Source organism: Mirounga leonina, unplaced genomic scaffold (genome assembly GCF_011800145.1).
Source record: "Mirounga leonina isolate KUSES-001 unplaced genomic scaffold, KU_Mleo_1.0 Mir_447, whole genome shotgun sequence".
Lineage (NCBI taxonomy): Eukaryota > Metazoa > Chordata > Mammalia > Carnivora > Phocidae > Mirounga > Mirounga leonina.
In genome coordinates this window covers 7,125,192-7,144,871 of record NW_023270757.1, presented here as the reverse complement: position 1 = coordinate 7,144,871, position 19,680 = coordinate 7,125,192, and the positions used below count along the sequence as shown (strand labels likewise).

The 19,680-nt window shown below is 36.1% G+C and overlaps 1 protein-coding gene and 1 pseudogene across 5 annotated transcripts in view; both read right to left on the bottom strand.

Moving 5' to 3' along the window:
• Window positions 1-19,680, bottom strand: part of MPDZ (multiple PDZ domain crumbs cell polarity complex component) — a 150,757-nt gene that overhangs the window by 68,904 nt on the left and 62,173 nt on the right. For all 5 annotated transcript variants that reach the window (XM_034987980.1, XM_034987981.1, XM_034987982.1 and 2 more), the window contains exons 18-21: window positions 17,919-18,035; window positions 15,396-15,560; window positions 8,374-8,658; window positions 7,981-8,104 (exon numbers count right to left, since the gene is read on the bottom strand). In XM_034987980.1, the coding sequence (XP_034843871.1) occupies window positions 7,981-8,104; window positions 8,374-8,658; window positions 15,396-15,560; window positions 17,919-18,035 (691 nt within the window). The remainder of the gene's footprint in view (window positions 1-7,980; window positions 8,105-8,373; window positions 8,659-15,395; window positions 15,561-17,918; window positions 18,036-19,680) is intronic.
• LOC117999004 lies at window positions 3,101-7,914 on the bottom strand (annotated as a pseudogene).

Sequence of the window (19,680 nt, the reverse complement as noted above, 5' to 3'; positions counted from 1 at the left end):
GGGAGTCTGCTTCTCCCTCTGGCCCTACCCCCTTTTGTGCTCTCTCTCTCTCAAATAAATAAATCTTTAAAAATTTTTTTTAAAAAAATGTAAGTAAATTCACGTAAAACCAAGTGCTAAAAGTTCCTTCCAAACAAGTTTATGTAATTAAATAATGTAAGGAGAGCTATAAAGCTATAAGGGTAGTTTATAAAAACTGGCTTTGAGAGACATCACAAATTCCTTTTTAGGTTTGTAGTTTTTATATAAAAATAAAGAAATTCTTCTAAATATTAATTTTAACAATACCAAATTAGACATATTTCAAATATTTTTTCTTAATTTTTAAAAGATTTTATTAATTATTTGAGAGGGAGAGAGTGAGCGAGAGAGAGCATGAGCAGGGAGGGGCAGAGGGAGAGGGAGAAGCAGACTCCCCGCTGAGCAAGGAGCCTGATGCAGGACTCGATCCCAGGACCCTGGGGATCATGACCTGAGCCGAAGGCAGATGCTTAACCGACTGAGCCACCCAGGTGCCCCATATTTCAAGTATCTTTTTAAGAACAATCCTGACTATAATATGTTTCCAACTTGATATTTCATGTCTAGATATGGGACATCTGAGCTCTAGTTACCTAGCTATAGCTCTCTCGTAGAAATGAACCATTATCAAATGTATTTAAAATATTCTGTTAAGACTTACACTAATGATTTTTATCTTTATTTTTTTAGCAACCACAAATGAAGTTTTATTGGAACCTGCCTGTGGCTGTTCACTGATGGATCTTCCATGGCTGTGTCCATGCTGCACCAGCAGAGCTGAGCAGGCACAACAGAGGTTGTATCCCCTACACAATCGAATGTATTTACTGTCTGGTCCTTTACAGAGAAAGTGTGCTGACCCCTGTTTTACATCATCATAGGAAATTTGCTAGTTCTTGGCTCTACCTCAATTTTCCCAGCCATGGAGATTCTTTTTTTCCAACAGCTTGATCGAAGTATAATTGACAAAGAAACTATATATATTTCAAGCATATAATGTGATGATTTGATAGACATATACCTTGTGAAATGGTCACCACCACAGTTCAGTTACTTACATAGTTACCTTTTTTGTGTGTATGAGAACACTTAAGATTGATTCTTTTAGCACATTTTAAGTATACAATATAGTACTATGGTCAACGTACTGGACATGAGATTCCCCAGAACTGGCTCATCTCACAGCTGAAGGCTTGTATCCTTTGACCAGCATCTCCCCATTTTCCCCATCCTTCAGCCCCTGGAAAACACTATTCTACTCTGTTTCTGTGAGTTAAACTTTTAAAAAAGTTTCCACACATAAATGAGATCACGCAGTATTTATCTTTCTCTGGCTTATTTCACTTAGGTCCATCCATGTAGTGACAAATGGCAGGAGTTCCTCCTTTCTCATGGCTGAATAATAGTCCACTATAATGGACATTTTATTTTTTTATTTTTTATTATTTTTTGGAAGCACATTTATTGATTTTAATGTTCCTAAAAACTGTTTTCTGGGAAATTTTCTTTTTTTCCCCAAGTTTTTATTTAAATTCAAGTTAGTTAACATATAGTGTAGTATTGGTTTCAGGAGGAGAATTTAGTGATTCATTACTTACATACAACACTCAGTGCTCATCACAAGTGCCCTCCTTAATGCCCATCCCCCATTTCAACCCATCCTTCCCGCTACCTATCCCCCTCCAGCAACCCTAAGTTTGTTCTCTATAGTTAAGAGTCTCTTATGTTTGCCTTTCTCTCTGTTTTTATATTATTTTATTTTTCCTTCGCTTCCCTTGTGTTCATCTGTTTTGTTTCTTAAATTCCACATATAAGTGAAATCACAGCAGCATTATCAACAATAGCCAAACTATGGAAAGAGCCCAAGTGCCCATCGACTGATGAATGGATAAAGAAGATGTGGAGAGTGTGTGTGTATAATGTGTGTATATGTGTATATATAATGTGTATGTGTATATATATCTATATATATATAATGGAATATTACTCAGCCATCAAAAAGAAGGAAGCCTTGCCATTTGTGATGGCATGGATGGAACATTAAGTGAAATAAGTCAGAGAAAGACAAATACTTTAAATGTATTATTGTCAAGAAAACACCTCTGCTTACCATAAACCAACAAAAAAGTTTAGACACTGTTTCATCCAAGATGGGTTTCTTATGAGCAAACAGGTGGCTCTGAAATGTTTTAATAGGGACTCTAGTTTGCCCGGATGCTGCCACCCTTCCCCCAAGACCCACCAAACAACTGTACTATAGTAAAACTAAAATGCATGACTATGAAACAAAATTTAATTTGGTGGCCTGTACCAGGACTCTAACCCATCATCTTGTTCTCACTAGCACCATGCACTCTACAACAAAGCAAGTCACAGACGTGGGACAAATCACTGTGAGCTATAGTAAACATGACCTCTAAGTTCATTTTTAATGGTATGTTTAACTCACAGTTCTATCAGCTATCACTATTAAGGCCACCAGGTCACATCAACTACATAAACCAGAAGTTGGCACAGTTTGCTCAGCTTAGAATCCCCTATCACCAAATGATAATTCTGCAGGTTCAACAAATTAGATGTAATAGCCACTAATTAGATTTTGGTTGTAACTTCTAAGATCTCTCGAATTTTTCCTGGAAGAAGTGTAATAGAATAGCCCAAAGCATGTACGGTAGAACCAGAGAACTGGTTCCAAATCTGAGTTCCACCACTTTTAATCAGTGTGGCCTCGAGCTGACTTAATGTCACCCTTGGCTTCATTTTACTCATCTGTAAAATGGGAATCATGCCCCCTTTTAGGGTTGTTTAGAGAATTATCTGAGAAAAACATGTGGAGTTCCTTTCAAAGTGCCTGGCACAAAGTGCTCAATAAAGTACAAAATAAAAACAAAAGGAAACTCACAAAATGTATTTTAAATGCATCTCTATCCCAATCCAAAGCTACATTGCTCTCTAAGGGCTAAATGCAAATCTTAATTCAGCTTCAAAATGAAACTTCTTTGAGCAATCTTGATGTAGCCTTGGGTAACTCAAGCACTGAAATGTATTATACGGTACATGAAAATCAGAGACAGACTAAGGTTTGAGTACTGGTTCTACTCTCTAACAGCTGAGTACCTACAGAGAAATTCCTGAGTCTGTCTAGGTTTCTAGTCCTAATCAGTGAAAAGAGGATAATACCTTTCTTTCCTTCTTACCTTTTTTAACCTTTTCTTTTTACTTTCTAAGTCCTAACACAACATAATTATCCAATGGACCATAAACCTTATGAAAAATCACCAAGACCAAATTTTTTTTAAAAATCACTATATGCATGTGTATGTAGTATATCTGCATATAACATTCCTCCCTTAAATTTAACAAAGTAAAAAAAAGTGATTTGTGACATCAAAGCAAACAGAATGTGGCAGCTTTTATGGAAACCTGTCATTTATTAATAATTTCTCTGGTTAACCCTTGAGAAAGAAACAAATAATCCAGAAGGCTAAAGCTGCAAACAACCTTACACAGTTGATTAAAGGGAGAATCTGAATCTAAGAAAAATGTGCTCAGGGGTGCCTGGGCGATTCAGTTGTTAAGTGTCTGCCTTCGGCTCAGGTCATGGTCCCAGGGTTCTGGGATCAAGCCCCGCATCGGGCTCCCTGCTCAGCGGGAAGCCTGCTTCTCCCTCTCCTACTCCCCTGCTTGTATTCCCTCTCTCGTTGTGTCTCTCTCTGTCAAAAAAAGAAAAATGTGTTCAGTGATAGACCCTATTGTAACATACTCTCCTACCAACACAAAGCCAGCCTCTAGTTAGGTTTTCTAAAACATAAACATGCTTTTTATTACTTTAAGTTGTAAAGACAACACCTTCTTACATTAAAAGCTTAAATGAATGCTTTAATTATTTTAATGCTTTACATAGACTTTTTTGAATAGTCCTTTTTTGTGATTCCGTTCATATGTAGTTACTCTAAGTGCTATAAAAATCTGAATATTGAACATCTGTCATTTGAGATCATAGAGAAATGTTCTCTCTTTGGCATACTGAATGCAAACCCCAAAATGCTAGAGAAACCTCACTGGGTTCCAGAAAGTCTAACATCCTGGGACAAAGCCCTGTAAATATTTTGCATACATAAATTATTTCAAATAATGTCAATGAACCAGAGAAATAACACTAAAAGTTACTTATACTTTTGATATTACAATTTAGTTGGTAAACTAATGAGGGTATAATGTCACACTTACAAGTAAGTGGTTTAGTCTCACAAAGCAAATGAAAGGGCTTCCTTAGGCTTTAATTTTAAGAAAAAGCTGCAAATCAATACAGCTTTTATTGCATCTTTAAGATTTCATAAATAAGTCTGAAAAATCATCTGGCATCTTGCTGTTTCTATAGCTGGATGACTTAGATCTCATTCATCAGCCTGCTGAACTGTTCCTTTTTTAAAAACATAGATACCATCCAAAAATTTTCTGATATCCTTGCTTTTAACTGTTGTGGCTTGCTGAATCAGAGCAGCTGAGTTTGATACAGGTTCAATATCATTTCCTTCAAGAATTAACTCATGTTTCTGGGTTTGAGATACCGAACAAGCAACACTTGGCCTCATCTGAACCCTGCAGATGTATTTTTCACCCAAGACATTTTGGATTTCAACAAGAGAACCATTCTCCTGAATAACAACATCGATGGGGAATTGACCATTCACAGACCTGATCTTGTACTGGAAGCCCAGTGTAACACCCTTGGTCGTGTTCTCTGCATGACAACAGATTACCATGGGCAGTAGCCCGTTCTGTTCAGTCCCCAGCCATTTGTCAACTCAGAGCCTCTTCTTTTGCTTTCCAAGGAGACTGAGCTCTACATGGATGTGACTGATGTCCCTTCGCAGGGTTCCTCTGGGACCCTTCACAATACCAGTGCATCCCTTCAGAGTGAGGTCGACTTCTTCTGTGTTGACAGAGTGTTGACAGTGGTCTTTCGCTCTCACAGTAGATGTGGCAAAGAACTCTTATGCTTTAATTTTAAAATCAGAGGTGACTGGGTGGCTCAGCTGGTTAAGCATCCAACTCTTGATTTCAGCTCAGTTCATGATCTCAGAGTCGTGAGATCGAGCCCCGTGTTGGGCTCTGCACTGCACATGGAGCCTGCTTAAGATTCCCTCTCCCCCTCTACCTCTGTCCCTCCCCCTGCTTACACTCTCTTTAAATAAATATTTAATTTTAAAAATAAAATAAAGGTTTAAATGAATATCCTGATATAATAGAAAGCAAGAACACTTCACCTTTCACTACTTTTTTCCCCAAGAGCTTAATCATCTTAGTATTTTTTTTTATGTCAAAACTCAGAAGTTAAGGTAGAAGCAACCCAAGTGTCCAACAACAAATGAAGGAATAAACAAATGGAATACTCAGCCTTAAAAAGGAAGGAAATTCTGAAAATATTTTTTTTAAAAAGGAAGGAAATTCTGACACATGCTATGAATGGATGAGCTTTGAAGACATTCTGCTAAGTGAATAAGCTAGTCACAAAGGGACAAATACTGTATGAGTCCACTTACATGAGGTACTTAGGATAGTCAAGGTTTATAGAGACAGACAGTAGAATGGCTGCCAGGAACTAGGGGACAGGGAGGATATTTATTATTTAATGAGTATAGAGTTTCAATAGGAAAAGATGAAAAAATACTAGAGATGTTTGGTGGTGACAGCTGCACAACAATGTAAATGGACTTACCCGTCACAGGAATGTACACTTAGAAATATTTAAAATGGTCAGTTTTATGTATCTTAGACCACACTGAAGAATGATGTAGCCTAACATACTAAAAGAACAAACAAAAACCCATTTGGCTGTCTCAATAGAGGAAGAAAAATATTTGACAAAATTCAACATTCTCTCAGCAAACTAAAAATAGGCAAGCAATCCAAAGGGTCGGTTTGTAAAACCAGGTATGGTCAAACCATGACTGTTAATTGAGTCTCCTGGCGGCTTCCAAAATACTTTACCAGTCTAAGCCAGAATCATCTTAAAACCCAATCTGACCCTGTCACTCTTCTGCCCTCAGCAACTGCTGCCTATAGGAACCTCCAGCAGGAGGGTGCTAGGACAGAAGTCCTGTGTCCTGCACATGAACCCCTCCAGCAACTGTATCCCACCTACCATTCCGTTAGCATCACGTCTCACTCCGCCCCCTGTCACACCTCACTTCATCCACGCCACACAAAGTTCAGTAGTGCTTCACATGTCTGCCTCAGCACTAGGAGCTTCCAATTTTCCCCAATTATGTGATAAAAATCTCCTTGAAATCTTTCTAAACTCCTCCACGCTCAGAGTAGGGATCCGCTATTCCCTCCTTTACGCCTTCCATGTTCTTGCTATGAATGTCTAGCAGAGCATGTACAGTACTTTAATGCATTTAGGATTTGATATGTCAATTTGCTTACTCTCTTAAACTCTTGATCCTTGAGGAAAGTGGTTAAATCATGGTGTCTATGCATAGTGACTAGAATATAGAAAACAATAAATGTTCAATAGTTGAATAAATAAATACATTAGAATAGGAATTTTCACCTGGGCTTTGCAAAATCTCTGCCTTATAAGAAGGTCAAAAAAAAATGGGTTCCATGGTCAATTAAATATAAGAAATGCTGCATTCTATAACTTCTTAGACATCCACAACGCACATTTGAATACCAAAGATACTGAGAAGTAATACAAATAAAAACCTGTCTCCTTAAGTGTATCACATTCCCAACTTCTAAACTTGTAGCCCATTTATAACTTCCATTAACATCCTATAGAACTAGTATTCAAAGTAACATGCTTTCAGAAACACTTTAACAGATGAAATATTTCTGACATGTTTAGATATCTATGATATCTGTCTCATAATTAACAAATTATAGAAAGTTCTATAGCTTAAGTTTTAGATTACTCTATTCAGTGTAATATGAAAGAAATAGTAAAGTTAAGTAAAAATTCTCTGCTATAGTTCCCCATTTAGCTGCTGTTAGTAGTACCCAGCTGCCACCAAATGGAACAAAATTTAGAAGGAGACAGAGACTGGAATTCTACTCACCAAGTAAGCACGGTTAGACTTCACTGCCAAGTCTCAAACTTAACAAGGAAACAAGACTCTGCCATAAGATATCAATGCAAAGGGCATTGCTTGGTTACATGATAGAAGGAACAAGATCTCTGATGTAGAGCTAAACAGTGTCTTGGGCTACGACTGGGCATCCAGAGCAACTAAGTTACGATCCTATTTAACAGCACCAAGCACTAGGGACAGAGCTGAGTCATGAACGCAAAAGAACAAATGTGCTCTGCCTCCATATAGTTTTAGCTATTGTAATTAGGATCTTATTTGTACAGGAAATCTTCTTTGCCCAATTCAGTAGGTTTGTGATTATTAACCAGCCTCAGCCCCTTTATGGGTAAAAGAGGACACAAAAATCCTGCCACCTGGAAAGAAATATTGAATAACTTGCATTTATAGTTTGGTGGTAGCACACCTGGCTGTCTTTTTAGTCTTTATTTCACTGAATGAGATAAATTAAATACAAACTGACTTATGCATAACTGGTAACATTCAAAGAAACTAATAATTTACTTTTTCAAAGAATTCTAAATTCCAAATTGCTGACTTTTCATTTTCTAAGAATTCCTTTTCTGATTTGCTGTTTCATACACAAACAATTCATATATCTTTTACTTGAATGTGAATGAGGCTCATGAATACTTTTAAATAATTAAGAGAGTGAGGATTTAAGCTAGTCTGAAGTAAACAAACCTGTTAACCATTTCAGGAAAAATAAAGAGTACATAAAAAGAGAAACCAGAAAAACTACAGGAACATTTATGACATCTATTTTACTGCTTACGGCCAACAATGCTGAAACCATGCTCAAGACTTTGTCTCTGGCAAGGGAGTAGAGAGGGAAGATAGGTGTGCAAAGGAAGGCACTTACCTAGGCTGGAGTTGCCTTTTGCTATAGTAATAGTCCTCTCAAACGATTCTTTGGACAGGTTTTGGAGCATGACGCACTCCGCAGTTGAGGTCAGGGAGCTCTGCTGAATTAAGAACTCGGAGCCCTGACAGAAAATAAATAAATAAATAAATAAATAAATAATTCACATGGAAAGGAAAACAAGACTTTGGAGTATTTCAACATCACTCATGTTCTCTAATTGGTTATGCCTTCTTCAGCAGGAAGCTATAACCAATAAGTTCATAGGTTGGATTCTGAAAATCTCAATGTCAAGAGAGCACTTGCTCCAAATGCAGAGATCAGCCAGAATACTCCAACGTGTCACTGTTTCCAACCTCATCATCATATACAATACATGTCTTAAAATGTTACCTTTCCAGTTGAATCAGGTAGCATGGGAGAAGTAAGTTCTGCACTTGGTATCATTTCATTTGGTAGGTGAGATTCAGCCCACGTTCTTGTGTTTTCACATCTGTACGGCTGTTCAATAGCATTTGCAGGGGTATAATCATTTACAGTAAAGCCAGAGGCAGGCCCCATGCTCAAGTCTACTGAAGATGGACTCTCATCCTGTCTTTGCAGGAGATTCTGGGTGTATAGTTCCTCCAAGGACATGTGCAGATCAAGTACTGGATCTGAAGAATTTTCAATAACATCCTGATGATTAAAGAACAAACAATAAAAAATCACAGCCAGAGTTACATCAATGTATTTTGCAAGACCATTTCTTAATGAATAACTAGTGGAAAACAAAACACAATATAATTTTCATTACTCAAGAAGTATTAGCAAACATACAAATTCTTCTCTTAGCTGACATTCTGCATATCTTTATTTTTATAAATGCTTTTGTATGCCTTTCCTGCAGATCATGTATGTCATGTTCAAGTGGGTTATACTTGTACTATATATTGTACATGAGATCATTTAGATACAATATTATGTTCTGTTCACAAATAAAATTATAGTTCAATCCACACAGGAAAGCAAGTAACGTCTACTTTCAAATCTTAAAGAGTAGTTCATTTTCAATCAGTATGAAGTTCCTATGTAAGATCAACAACGTAAAGAGAATATTGATTCTGATTTATAAGAATCTCCAAGGAAAAGTTATTTTGATAGGCATTTCTAGGTATTTAAGGAGAACAGAAAGCTATGTAGTTCAAATTATTATAGGGAAAACTTTCATAAATATTCTGCAAGATAAACAAAGGGAATACTAAGAAGGTGTATAATAAGATGTAGGCTCTAATCTAGGCTCTCTTACATCATAACAGAACCTCTCTTGACTTATTTAATTTCTAAAATTCCCCGAAACGCTAAAATTCTAGTTTGACATATATGTATACATCTATTTACAACAGATATATTCTATCACTTATGTGCTTTGGGCAAGCAGTTGCTCCAGCAACTGCTATTGAATAAACATATGTTTGTCCTACAATTCTCTTATTAATATTTTTAAAGTATGAAAGCAGCATATGGATACATTATCATCAGAAAAGATTCAAGCCATGCAGGTATATATATGTGTGTATATATAGAGTATAATATGAAAGCTCTCCCTATGGGTCCTACTTCCATTTTTTCCCTGGTAGAAATAGCTGGAATCAGCTGAATGTCTGTCAGAATTTTTTATTCATTTGCATACTAAATATGTACAAGTACAAATACACACTCACATATACATGCAGTTATACATTTTTAAAACATTAAGTAGAATGTTTTTACTTTCTTTTTTGAGGTATCTTTATATCTAGACATGAGAGATTTCCATGTCAGTAAATAAATGTCAACCTCAATCTTCTTATGACCACAAAACTACTCCTAAGTCTGAAGGGCCCTGGAGTACAGACGCTGGAGTGCATGTTCAGACGCTCACTGCACCACTAGCATCCTCTGTGTCTTGGTCCCTTCATCTATTAATTGCAGAACATAAAAATAATTCAGGACTATTGGGAGGACAGAGAGAGTTAATACCACAAAGTACTAAATAACACATCTGGCTTAACAGAAAATACCCAATAACTGTTAGCCATTACTGTTATTTTTATTACACATCTTTGTGCATGTGAGAAAATTTATTTAGTATAAACTCCTAAAATTATGGGCCAAATAATACGGGCACTTAAAATATTGGTACATATTGCCAAATAGTCTTCCAATTTTCTCTCACAAAAATTTGGGACTACCTGTGAACTAATCTTGCCAACCCTAAATTAGTTTGGTAATTTGATCTGAAAGAAACATATTCTAATAAATATAAACCTTAGCATTTACTATGCATGTCCCTGACAATTAATGAGGACATGCCATTTATATATCTCCTGTCAACATTCTCTTCATATATTATATCCAACTTTTCATCAGGGGGTTTCCGCTTGTTCCTGTCATAGATATACTCTGTAGGTAAAGTCTGTAATATATACCACAAGTATTTCCCCAGTCTGTTACTTATCTTTTCAGTTTGTATGTTATATAGATATATTTGCAGAAATTAAATTATTTATGTAATCAAGAATTCTTTATGTAACTCTTTATGAAATTCTTTACATAATCAAATTTGTCAAAATTTTCTGTGCTACAGAGTTTCAAAAGTTGCTTAACAAGTCCTTCCACACAAAGAAAATGAAATGCTTTCTAGTATTTTTCTTCTGTTTTATAAATGCTTTCTTTTCAGATTCAGTTCTAATCCTTCTAGAATTTATTTCAGGGTGTGGTGTGAGATATGGATCTCTTTCTATTTTTTCTAGAAGGGTAATCAATTTTTCCAACAGAGTTAATTACATTCCTCTTATCAGCATAAGTTATCTCTCTGGAATTATCAAATATTCCTGGTACAAAGAATTGAGGCAAGTGGGAATATCGTACAAGCCAGGAACATTGTTAGACTCTTCAGGAACAACGACAGGAAACCATCATCCTCCACATTGCTGGAACCTAGACAATAACCTGTTGGCCCATTCACCCAAATTTGATGACTTTGTTCTAATGAAAAATAACAATGCACTTACTACAGAATTAGCTTCTGTATTACTAAATTAATTATAATATTTAGCAGTATATCATCTTCCCCAGGCCTCAAATAAAGATAACAATTAAAACTGCTTTTCATCACAAAAGGAGGTCAAGCCGCCCTTGTTAGCTAGGGTTTACTATAAATCGTATGACAGAAATTTCCATGCATTATTCATAAAGGAGTTAACACAGACACATAGAAAAGAAAGAGCTAATCAACACAGCAGACAACATACGCCTACTTCAGAAACGTTTCTGGTTGCTGAACAACCAACTGAGTTTTATTTTTAAAAGTCTTAGGGATCTAAAAGAAAAGCAGTTCTTCCCTTGTAAGATATTCGAAAAGAACTCTATAATTTCCCAGTGCAACTTGGTACCTAAACTGAAGTCTTGTAAAAATCCACATTAACACGTGCCTCTACTTGATATATTCTTTTTTTTTTTTTTAAAGATTTTATTTATTTATTTGACAGAGAGACAGTGCAAGAGAGAGAACAAAAGCAGGGGGAGTGGGAGAGGGAGAAGCAGGCTTCCTGCTGAGCAGAGAGCCCGATGCAGGGCTCGATCCCTGAACCCTGGGATCATGACCTGAGCCAAAGGCAGACGCTTAACAACTGAGCCCACCCAGGCGCCCCTCTACTTGATATATTCTTGTTCTCTGGAAAAAAAAAAAAAGAGAGAGAGAGACAGGTTAAATAAAAATGTCAAATACACTTGAAAAGAGCTGTTTAAGGGTGATGAGTAAGTTAGGATGATACCTGGGCACGCTATTTACCCAGATGATTTATTTATATAGACTAGCCAAGTATTGAAACACTCACTGGACACAACCTGATCTTCTTCATAAGCGGTCTACCACAGAAACCCTTCCACACTGTGGGAAAACATACTAAAAGCACAGCCACTTCAATTTACTGTCCTTTCCCCCCTCTTTCTGAGATAAGGTATAGTACTTCCTCTGTTGTTTGTGTACCGACCCTACTGAGCAAAAAAGGGACTTCTTTTATACTTTGAGAGCTTGCAGTTTTGTCACCAAGACTTCCACAATCACTCTCATCATCTTGACTAGAGTGATCTCATTAGTTTTTGACACTAACTGTTTCTCCAAAAAAAGAAACAAGCAAACACTTTAAGCATGGGTGTGAAGGCAGCAATACTGATGCTACAGAATGACAGTAGGTAGAGATCTCTAGGAACAGGTAGATTTTTTTTTTAAATCATGGAATCCACTGGCTATGTTTTGTGTGCAAGGTGCAAGGAGGGGCTTCTAGCTTGACGAACACTGAGTTCAACTTGCACTAGAATCAATAGCATTTCCTAGTGGACCAGTATGAGGAACGAAGGACATGCACCAAACTGGTAGTCATTTCATCCCTGGAGCGACAGTGAGTGTCGATATACAACGGAGGGTGGGGCTTGGGAGTGTGGATAAGGAGTAGATGGGGAGACTCATTACATAAATAATCTTTATTGGGTGTATTTAAATCCAAAACAGAAAAAAATAAATGAAAGCATCTTCTCCCCAAAACCATGTTGAGCTTTTAAACAGAAGTCTACAAGCGTTTAAGTTTGGAAAACAATTATTTCTGCATTTTGTTGTCTTTAAGGGTGACAAGGAAAGGGGGATAAAAAGAAAAAAATTTAAACCTACAACAATGAGAAAACCCACTGGGTTTTTGCCTTTAAAATTCACATCTCAATGACTTGCCTCTATTAGTCCAAATGCCATAGAAGTAGCTCTACAGTATTTTTCAGATTCTTGAGTAATGGTTATTTTCCTTAAATGATAATTAATCAAATTAAGTGAACACCACTCCTTAAAAAAAATCAGAATGGTCTCCCAGATGGGAGAATTTTGGACAAAGGAGTTCCAACATATGCCTAGGAGCCTTTGGTATTTAAGCTGCTGTCAGGCCCACACTCTGCTTTTAGGAGTCAGGCCTCCCTCCTATGATGAGTCCCAGCTCTGGGTGATTAGTTCTTAAAACTTCTGGCAGTGTACCTGACCAAGATCAAAGATTTCTCATTAAGGTAAGAAGAAAGGTGAAATTATCTGTGCATTTCCAACCACCAAGATTATTACATATCTAGCAAAGTCAAAAACCTAGGAATCACTGAGATCCTCAAACTCAATTTTACACTTCTTTAAATCAGTATGGAGGCTTCTCTGTCTTAAATATCTTACAAGATTTTATGTTATCAATTAGAGGGTTCCAAAGTGAGCGCACTCTTAAGAAAAATGGCCAGAAAAAAAATGGCCAGTTCTAAATTCCATAACAAAGTGCCATTCTATCTTTTTAAAATAAATTTAGTGCAAAGAAATAGGAAAATGAATACATCATCTAATTTTTTATTTACACATAATCTTCTGGTAAATATCTTGGTGCTATAAAGACACCACAAAACAAAAACAAAAATAAAAACAATGTTGCAGAGATTTACCACGATGCAGAAACAGTCCTACTTTCTAAGAAAACTGAAAGTACACAGAGTAGTTTCAGTGTGTTTTTAAAACATCCTCATTAATGTCTTCTTTGTTGTTTTGTAGTTTAAATATTTCAGTTGATAGGCCAGCTTGCCAAAATCTGCTTCAACAAAAGAGTAAACTGCTCAAGAAAAAAAAAAGAGGCAAATAGACTTCAGTAAGCCAATATGTTGTGCTGCATACAACCAGCATTTGCCCTGTAAAATACATGCTTCTCAGTATGCAGATTGTGTAATCCCTTTAAGTAACAATTACTAAGTTAAACAATGCAATCTGTCCCACTGGCAAGAAGCAGTGCGCTCCGCTGTGGATTAGGAGAGTCCATTAGGAGATGAACTCAGCTTCCAGCCCCGAGGCCAGTAAAGCCTGAACACGTTCCAGACAGGACGCAGGCACACAGACAGTCTCAGGTGTGGCGAGAGAGGAGCAGCTGCTCCATTCAAGATTATACCTTGCAAAGCAATTCAAGGAGATTTCCTAGCATCATTTGCAAGGATAACAGGTGCACCCTGAACATAAAAGAAAATGCTTTGAAAAGGTTCTGGCCAAAAAATTACTTGTTAATCAGAAAAGGAGGAAAACTGTGCTAGACCTGTGGAAAGTCTATTTTCCATCTTACTCAAAAATGCAGATTTCCTTCCTGCTGAATTTAATTTATATGGAAAATATATATTTCATGTATTTAAGAAAGTTACCGTCTAGTTGTTTTATCTTGATTTTTAATGTTTATTTGTGGTATATTTCCAACACGGAAGAATAAAGAAATTATATCCATACATGAACTCTTTGCCCAGATGTTAACATTTTGCCATATTTTCTTCAATCTCTCTTTCCTTGTAAAAGGATATAATGTATTACAATTACAGCCGAATTCCCATGCTTCCTTCTTTCTCAAAGAATAACTTCTTTCCTGAAGTTGAAAAAAGTCATTCCTACACATTTTTGGCTTTTTTAATACACATACTCACACACATACTCATAAAATACACTGAACTCTTTTGTGTATTTGTATTTGTATTTCTAGAAAATATAAAAAAAAAACAAAACTCCAACAAATCAATAGGAAGACAGACAACACAATATAAAAATTGCCAAAAGACATGAAGAGGTCACTGACACAAGTGAAAACTGAAGGACCAATATATGAAACAGTGTTCAACCCCACTAAAAAGCAGAACTTCAAATGCAAATAGTAAGATACCATTTCATGCCCAAAAGATTGGGTAGGTTTTAAAATATTATTTACTAAGCATTATAAAGTACATCACCAAGAAAAGGAAGAAGAGTTGGGGCATTTATGCCAATAATCTATTTCTAAAATATACATGGCACAGATATGTCAAACAGTAACTAAAGTCTTCATTCATATCCAGAGACTTAACTATACTTTGCCATTCACTGTGATTTCTATATAAAGTATTTTTTGGCATCATTTTATATAAAAATATGACAGTATTAAATTTATCTTGTTAGTAAATATTAAATTAATGCAAGAAATATTTTACTATCCAACTCTGCGTGAAAATCAATTTTAAAACCATTAAGAAAATAAAGTAATCCTCATGATTTTTCTAAAGCAGACACAGCTAAATACACAATTTGAGAAATACATTTCATTGAAACTTTTCTATCATGTAAATCCTACTCAAAGCCTTGGACCCTTGTCTCTCTCGTTCTGTACAACAGATCCTAGATTTAAATAGTACCTAGTGGTCTGAAAGATGCTCAATCAACACTACCCAAATGGAACTACACTTTAATCTGATAATAAATCCAAGACTGGAAAAACGTAACACCTCTACCAAACTACTCCCACCATCCCCCATAAACATTGACCTCTAGAGAATTACGCACAGGGCCCTCCTGTAAATAAAATGCAATTCCTTCGTACCTTGGGAGGAGAAGATGGGAGGGGGGGACCGGAGTTCAGGCCATCACTACCAGCACTTCCATGAAGAGATAAAATGGAGGCTTGAGTGGAGTAGATACTGCCATTATCAGGAGAGTACTGAGACTCCAGTGTCGATTCATCTAAGGCGGCCTCATTTGTGTCCACCTAGGAATCAAAACGATAATATCAGCTGCAAATTCTGGTTACGTGTATGCCAAGTCTCCACTTGAGACGAAAAAGCATACCGGCATGCATCCTATCTTCAACATGACCTCTTCACCCTCTTCAACACATCAGAGACTGACTAAGGCACCGGAATGAGGACAGACTGGTGCCAGCAGTTCCTATTCCAGCAATGAAAGGACAACAGTAACAATTAACAAAGGGCCTGGATCTGTTCGAAGTTTAAGTGGTTCCATAAATTAAGGAAAATACTTACTTTTTCTAGTTCACGTTATTTTTTAAGACCACCTGCCCAACTCCTAGAATTTTATAATAAAATGAATAAGGTCAACACCTTTCCTATTCAACTAAAATAAACTATTATTCAGCAAGGCAGCTAGGCAATTACCTATTTTTAAAGCTCACTAAAACAATGTATTTTAAGTTATTTTTTTAAAGCGGGCTCCACATCCAGCATGGAGCCCAATGAGGGGCTTCAACTCATGACCCTGAGATCAAGACCTGAGTTGAGATCCAGAGTCAGATGCTTAACTGACTGAGCCACTCAGGCACACCTATTTTAAGTTATTTTAAACTAGATTTTAAAAACCTTTCAAGTTGCAGATTCGGAATTTGCTGGTGATCATCAGAAAGCAAAAAAAAATTTGTGATTTCATACTGAAATTATACTAACAGACAAGGGGCCTAATGATGGTTGTGGGGAAGCTATGAAGTTATAAACTCCTATTCTTGGAAAACTCATATAAAGTAGAACATTTCAGTATATATTATCTAAAACACCTAATACTATCTTCTGTGGCAGAACCAAGTGAAAGAATCAACTCGTGAGGAGCTTAAAGCTCTATTTATAATTCACTACAGTTACACCTTAGAATAGATAGAACATAAATACTACCCTTCTCTGATACTATCGGCATTTTCTGTTTTGATGGCAAAATCCTATGTGTTCTACTTCTTTGTGATTTCAATTTGTTTTGCCAGGAGAATTATAACATTATACCAGGTCACATTCTTGCAAAAACATGCTAAGAATACACGCCATTTCCAAGTGACCCTCTCTCTAATAATGTATTTTAAATACATGTTCAAATTCACTAGTGAATTACTTTGTGGAGGTTTACCCTTCACAAATGTTTATCATGTACAACAATCTAGACAGTAAATACTTCACATCGCTATCTAGGCAGATGGCATTAACTAAGCTTTGTGTCATGGATTGTTAATTATATTGTAATGTGATATTATTGTATTTATTATAATATACACCAAAACTTTCTAAAAGACAATGTCAGGAGCTGGTTAACTGAAAAATATTAACAAGAAAAACTGATCTCCCAAAAATTAGGACCATCAAAATCAAAGAAATAATTCATACTCTGTGTTCTCAAGCAAGATGTGCACAACTGATTATAAGTACATAATGGAGAAAGCCATGGGTTCTAAACCTCACTCTCTATTCTGATACACTGAAACAAGGATTTCAAAAGCTGGGCATATCCTTTCTAGTCACACTGGGCATTATTTGCCAAAAAGGAAAGTTAGGCCAGGAACCTGGCTTTAATAGGAGCAATGGAATAGGATGTACAATTTGTTATATTTATGTTGTATAAACGTCACATGTTTCCTTATATCTGGTGTTTAGCTTTATATCTTAATTATTGCTATAGTATTGTCTCTTCTACCAGACAGTGAGGTTCTTGGGAGCAAGATGCATGCATTTATTCATCAAAGTGGTCTCCAGTGGGCCACAAATACATTTACTCTAATGAATGATTTTATATAGATCAAGTAAAAATAAAATTTTAATTTAAAATGTTCTAGTAAATCAGTGATGTTTATTACATTTTGTAATTTTAGAAAACATGGGTTTTGACTATTTTGGAGGCTTTTGTGTTACTTAATAACTGAACCAATTTATGTGGCTTTCATATTATTTGCATTGAATGGAAAAAATACAGTTGTAAGTTCCCTCATTAAAAGGTAGCCAAAACAACTGATTAGCTGAAAACAGCTAAATAATGCCTAGAAATGGCCCAAGGATGAAATCAGAGCAAACGACTGCTTCAACAATTTTTGGTATGATGTAAAGATTAATTCTACTAGTTGTCAGAATGCTTTGCTAACTGAATTTCTTCCCTAAGTCCAACAAATAGTTTTCACACATGTTACGGTTTTTCTTCCTATTTTGAACTATGAGAACCACTACAGTTGAAATGAAAATGTTTGGTTTTCCAAAACATTATGAACAAAGAGTATACAGTAAGATTTTAGAATATTTTGGAAGGCAAAACATAAGACACGTAAGATTTCTGAAAGACTTGATACGTTGTGGCCACTAACCAGAGCCAAGTCAGCCCTGAAGAGGGCTCTGTCAGCCAGCCCTTCCTCCTTGCAGGAGTGTGGTGGGTGGAGAAAGGAATCCTCCTTAGCAGAAACATACCCTTCTTCTGGTGAAAGCTGCAGGGAGAAGGAGGCTCAGTGTTTGAGGATGAGTTTGAGGGAGAAGAGCAAAGAGGGAAGGAAGGAAAGGTGGGGGGGGGGGGGCGATAGAAGAAGACAAGTAAGGAGAAGAAAGGGAAAAAATGGGAATGTTTTCAAATGGTAACATATGACTTAGACATAGAATGATGAACATGAAATACGATAAATATTCATATTTAATGTTTTTATTTGTTAAGATACAACAAGGACATTCTTCTAATACCAATACATCATCTGTTAGATGAAAATCCCTTCTAAATTTTTCATTCTCCTTATAAAAGATCATCAAAATCAATAATTTTTAAATATTATACAATAATCTTCTGATCAGTTTTATCTGCCAAATATTCTGGCTAAATAATGACTTCTTAATATAAAAATAAGTAAGGCACCTTTTAGATGTTAAGATATAAAAGAAGTTGCAGGGGAAAAAAAACATTAAAAAGGAAGGATCATCTTCTCTCTGTCATCCCTTACTAGAATATCATTTTAAAGAATGTGATTTACTTGATAAGGAATGTCAGAGAACCCTACAGTGGAGTCTCTCAATTGAGCATAGCTTAAAAAACAGCAAAAAAAAAAAAAAAAACAAAACCTCTACAGGTACAGAATCTACTTAAATTACATTCCTAATCTATTATACTGCAACCTTAATCACACTGACAGAAAACCTAACATATTTATTCCAATCTCAAATAAAATAGCCTAAAATAGATTGTCTTGCCTACATCACCCTGCATCAGCAACACATGCAGAACTTCTCTCCTTTCCTCTGTTGTCATAAATATATTTTCATAGGTTACCAAAATTCTTTGTGGAGTACAAAGTGAGGCATGAAAATCTAACATTGCAAATGTATTAAAACAAAGCTTACTATTTGAACAAATTCTTTCATAAAGTCAACAAATTGTTATTTGATGTTTATGCAAATGTACCTATGTTTGTGTTTTCTTAAGAAAAGGTGTATTTGCCCTTTGCCTTAAAAATATATTTATACATTAAAAAAGTCCCATAAATATTGAGAATGTCTCTCTTACTTGCAATTCAGTGATAAGTGCTATGTTGTAATCACTACACCTAATAAACATACTGACATTATGTAGCATGAACTGATTAGTTGTTTTTAATACTGCACTAATTAATGACAGGAGGGTGATTGCCTCCCAGGAGAAGAGCCACAAGCTGATGAACCCACTGTGAAAAGTTCAATTTCTTGCTCTGCAATAATTAGATAAGAAATGTGTTGAAATCAACAGAATGCAGGACCTTAAACCACACTGACAGAGATTCTACTTTATTTCACTATAATTAAAGATTGCACTGTTAGCTGTGAATGCTATTAATTTCTCTAATACCCTACTATATTGGTATAGACATTTTAAGGCATATTTCTTTTTTTTTTTTTTAAAGATTTTTTATTTATTTATTTGACAGAGAGAGACATAGTGAGAGCAGGAACACAAGCAGGGGGAGTAGGAGAGGGAGAAGCAGGCTTCCCGCAGAGCAGGGAGCCCGATATGGGACTCGATCCCAGGACTCTGGGATCATGACCTGAGCCGAAGGCAGACGCTTAACGACTGAGCCACCCAGGCGCCCCAAGGCATATTTCTTTTAAAATATT